Here is a 3903-nt window from a genome sequence, read left to right as displayed (position 1 = left end):
TATTTAAAGGATTGAACAGATGGAAGGGGTTAGATCTGGAAGTACGTAATCTTCTTCTATAATTTTTGGAAGGGTTTCACTTAGGTGACAACCCTGCATATATCTTTAAATAATAAATGTAAATAATATTAAAATAGATCATAATAAATAAATAATGTACACATGATATTGTTATTCTAAACAGTAAAAAGGTACAGGGTACAGGTAGAAATCACAAGAAAGTTTTAAAGTGATTCTGATCAAATTAGATTTTTCCATGATTTTTAAAGTTGCTCCAAAATCGGACAAAAGTCCCTGTACTATAAGGGTCATTAGCCAAATTTTATCAAAAATGACAAGGTGAGAATTCTCCATTTTTATTACATTTTCTGATGCATATACATGTACTTAAGTTGCATAGAAAGTTTGAGCTGACTCCGATCAAATATGGATTTTTTACGAATTTTAAAAGTTTCTCAAAAATTCGAATGCTAATTCACATACATAATAAGGCTTACACTGAGCTTTTTATTTATACATAAAATTATTTTTTAATTTTGACTGAGTGGATCCCACAGTACTAGTAGGAATGGGAACATTAAGGTTCAATGAGTACTACAGTAAGTGTCTCTTGTCATATTCTAATAGCAACCACCACAAGTAGTACACACATACACACTAACAGCAGGAACACACTAACAGTACAATAGAGAATATGAGTACTTGGTATTAGTACTACTAGAGTACTGTAGTGAGGGAATTCATGGGAATATTATCAAATTAAGATGAGCAATGGGGCAGATGTGGGTACATAGTATGTTCCAAGCATACAACTCAACTTCATATCATGTATAGAGAGAGGGGGAGGGAGGGAGGGAGAGAGAACAAGACTTACTTTTGTTTGTATATCAAATATCTTGCTGGTATCATTTGAATTGTTGGGCTTCCTTAATTCAGACCATAAAGTGGAGTTTAGGTTGTTACTAACCTGAAGTAAAAGAGAAGAAGTAAAAGAGAGAGAGAAAGAGTGTGAGAATTTGAATTAACAGAAAAAATGAAGAGACAAAGAAAGACAATATGTCAGAGAGAGAATGAGGTGGTAATTATAAAAGACAAAAGATGAATAATGTACACTTTACTCATAACTAATAATGCTGAATATGATACTGTCTTACCATGTTAGTGTAAGTAAAAGTGAAGAGGACACTTGAACACAAAAGAATGACAATTGAGACAAGAATTGCAATAACAGTATACTAGAGAAAAAAATAAACATAAATAATATTATTACGTGACATAATGTCACATGCATTACAAACAAAAATAAGCAACAATTTATTATAAACTGACTATTACTAATCTTTTTGAGCTATCGTTACGAACACTTAAGCATCCATAGATCCCTAATGGTACCGTCACTATAGCAACCGACACAAAGACTATCCCTGGTACAAAAGCGTACGGGCCACCTTCTCCTAGTAAGCTGCTCGGCTCCTTTGAGGCTAGTATCAGGAGGATACCAGAAGCTGCTGTTGCAATAAATGTTACCTTTTAAAATAGTAAGGTACAATAATGATTAGCCTATTGTGGGTTACTTACAACACATGATAGGCTTATGAAGCAGTGAAGTAGGTTAGAACAAAAGGAAAACATGTCTTCTCTTTCCTTCTTGCCACAAACAAGTGGAGAAGAGCTGTTTTATGTGCCGACTGCTCAGTTTTATTCTTGGCACAGTTGTGTTCGAGTTGTGTTGGTCACGAAAATCCTGTGTTAAAAGGGTTAAAATAGCTCCATAAACCACGCCTACATTCCGTGCAAATTATAATAATAATAATGATTATTATTATTATTATTAATCTGCGGTTCTTTTAGGCTGCAAGCATAGCAAGTTGAGATTTGTTGCGTGTTTGGTTTTAGACTAAAAAAGGAGGTGAAACATGCAGAGTTTGGCCTTGTTTGCTTCAGCACTGGTAAGCAAAGTATAATCTAATTATCAAATTATTGTTATTATTATTATTTGAGCAGATTGCTGTGTTTGGTATTACTTATGGCCAAGACAACAACTACACAGAGGAGTATAACTGGAATGGCACACTAAGTATTCCTGTGGATGGAAGACAGGCCATTGAAAGTAATGATAGTATGTCCTGTGGTTTATTATAGCATTAGACTAATGAGACCAGAACCCTGAGACCCAGCCTTTTTGTCATGGCAGCTCTTGCTTTAATTTTATGGTCACATATTGTGTACAATGTGTAGATTGGGATCAGTTCTAATAATGCATTGTGTAGGTGGTACAATTTATGTTCAGCTTCCAAATGGCTCCACTCCAATTGATATTAGAGTACATGAGAATGTTAGTGTTACACTGGATTGTGGCCATTTGGTAACGCCAAGTTTTGAAAGACGCAATTTGAATGCAATATGGAAGTTGAGAAAAAGGAACTTTGATGGTGATCTGGAATCTATTCCTCTTATTTTCATACCAGGAATTCGAAAGTAAGTGTGATATTTTTAATTGCATCTTTATACCTATTACTAAGTGATGGGACTGAAATCTTTGGAAATAATGGTGAGTTTTTACGTGTTGCTAATCCAAGACTAGCTTCAAAAATTAATCAATCAAATGTTGGAGAATTTATTTGTGAATACAATGACCACAATATTTATAAAGCTGATATTAATATCATAGGTATATCAGATATCAGATCCATAATTATGTTGTAGTATAAATTATGATGTTTTTAGGTTTCCCACCAGTGATCAATCGTGCTGGGATGCTTCCTCTAAATTCAATAAGAATAGGAGCTAATATCTGCATTGATCCACAATCACCAGTACCTGTAGTCAGGGTGGTATGTGCTCAGATTGGAAGCATTAATCCTGAGCCAGTTTCATCTTACACATTTAATAATCAACCCATAAGTCATGCTTATTTCTTCATAAGCCAATTTATGAATGAGGCTGGATTAAACAATATGATATATGTCTATCCTCCACTGTTACTGGAGTACAATATGCAAGGTCCATTAAACTGTGTCCTTCAAAATCGTTTTGGAAATGATTCTGAAACAACAAAGATATTGTACAGTAAGTAGAATATTATGTTTTTGACCCTGCAATAAATTTGATCAATGGAAAAACTATTGTTGTTCCATTTCCATTACTAATGGTACTTTTAGATGTGACATCTACATTTACTGGTTTTATTAATGGTGAAACAAATAGATCTACACAATGTCCACCTGGCAACCCTTTAAATGCTTTGTGCCCTCGAATTGGACAGCAAGTCAATTTAAATTGTTCTATAAATTATAACAATTCTTACAATATAATCTCTCCCAACTCCAGCATTGTTACTAATAGGAATTTGAGGTATAAGTAAATTTACACGATGCAATGGTTTATATATATACATGTACATTTCTAGCTTCATTATGAAGCCTACTGATTTTGGCTCATATACCTGTACTAGTTACAATGACTGCAATGAAGTATCTAACACAATAATATTAAAACAATGTAAGTGTTTAGTGATTGCAGTAGTCGATTTAATAATGCAATGGTGTGCAGGTAATTCTCCTAGTAGTATTTGTCTAGCAACAGGATCATTAGCAAATATATTTTGCATGCCCTGTGTTGAAGAGAAAACAGTAACCAGCTATACATGGTACAAAAATGGAGTCTTTTTTTCCAACAATCGAAACCTCATTGATGTTGGTCCTGGTACCTATGTTTGTACTGTAAGAAATCATGCTGGCTCTGACAGTCAAATCACAAGGGTTGTAGGTAAGAATTGACCGCCATCAGCCATTTGTAACTCCTTTCTTTCATCCTCAGAATTCAATATTGTTAAATTGAACGTCACTAGAGGTAGTGTCAATAGATGCAGTCAATTGAGATACCCACCTCCTGCTGGAACTG

General features: G+C 34.2%; 1 protein-coding gene across 1 annotated transcript; it reads right to left on the bottom strand.

Annotated features, from left to right (window-relative positions):
* Window positions 1–620: 620 nt before the first annotated feature.
* On the bottom strand, window positions 621–1745 carry LOC109585471 (uncharacterized). Its single transcript, XM_020001566.1, has 5 exons — window positions 1579–1745; window positions 1330–1527; window positions 1155–1235; window positions 875–967; window positions 621–674 (listed from the first exon to the last, which is right to left on the bottom strand). Exons 1-5 carry the CDS (start codon window positions 1630–1632, stop codon window positions 621–623), a joined length of 480 nt encoding a protein of 159 aa, XP_019857125.1. The 5' UTR covers window positions 1633–1745.
* Between the last annotated feature and the right edge of the window lie 2158 nt (window positions 1746–3903).

The sequence above is a fragment of the Amphimedon queenslandica genome, unplaced genomic scaffold (genome assembly GCF_000090795.2).
Source record: "Amphimedon queenslandica unplaced genomic scaffold, v1.1 AMPQUscaffold_13057, whole genome shotgun sequence".
In the NCBI taxonomy this organism is placed as follows: domain Eukaryota; kingdom Metazoa; phylum Porifera; class Demospongiae; order Haplosclerida; family Niphatidae; genus Amphimedon; species Amphimedon queenslandica.
The sequence above is the reverse complement of the archived record's forward strand: the minus strand, read 5'-3'. Positions and strand labels throughout refer to the sequence as shown.

What these genes read in the sequence shown, in the direction of transcription:
- LOC109585471 (XM_020001566.1), bottom strand. Translation starts at nt 1,632, where the DNA reads ATGTTTTCCTTTTGTTCTAACCTACTTCACTGCTTCATAAGCCTATCA. An exon ending in TCATAAGCCTATCATGTGTT is followed by an intron (nt 1,528 to 1,578) that starts GTAAGTAACCCA and finishes CTATTTTAAAAG; the next exon opens with GTAACATTTATTGCAACAGC. An exon ending in CTTTTACTTACACTAACATG is followed by an intron (nt 968 to 1,154) that starts GTAAGACAGTAT and finishes CTTTTACTTCAG; the next exon opens with GTTAGTAACAACCTAAACTC.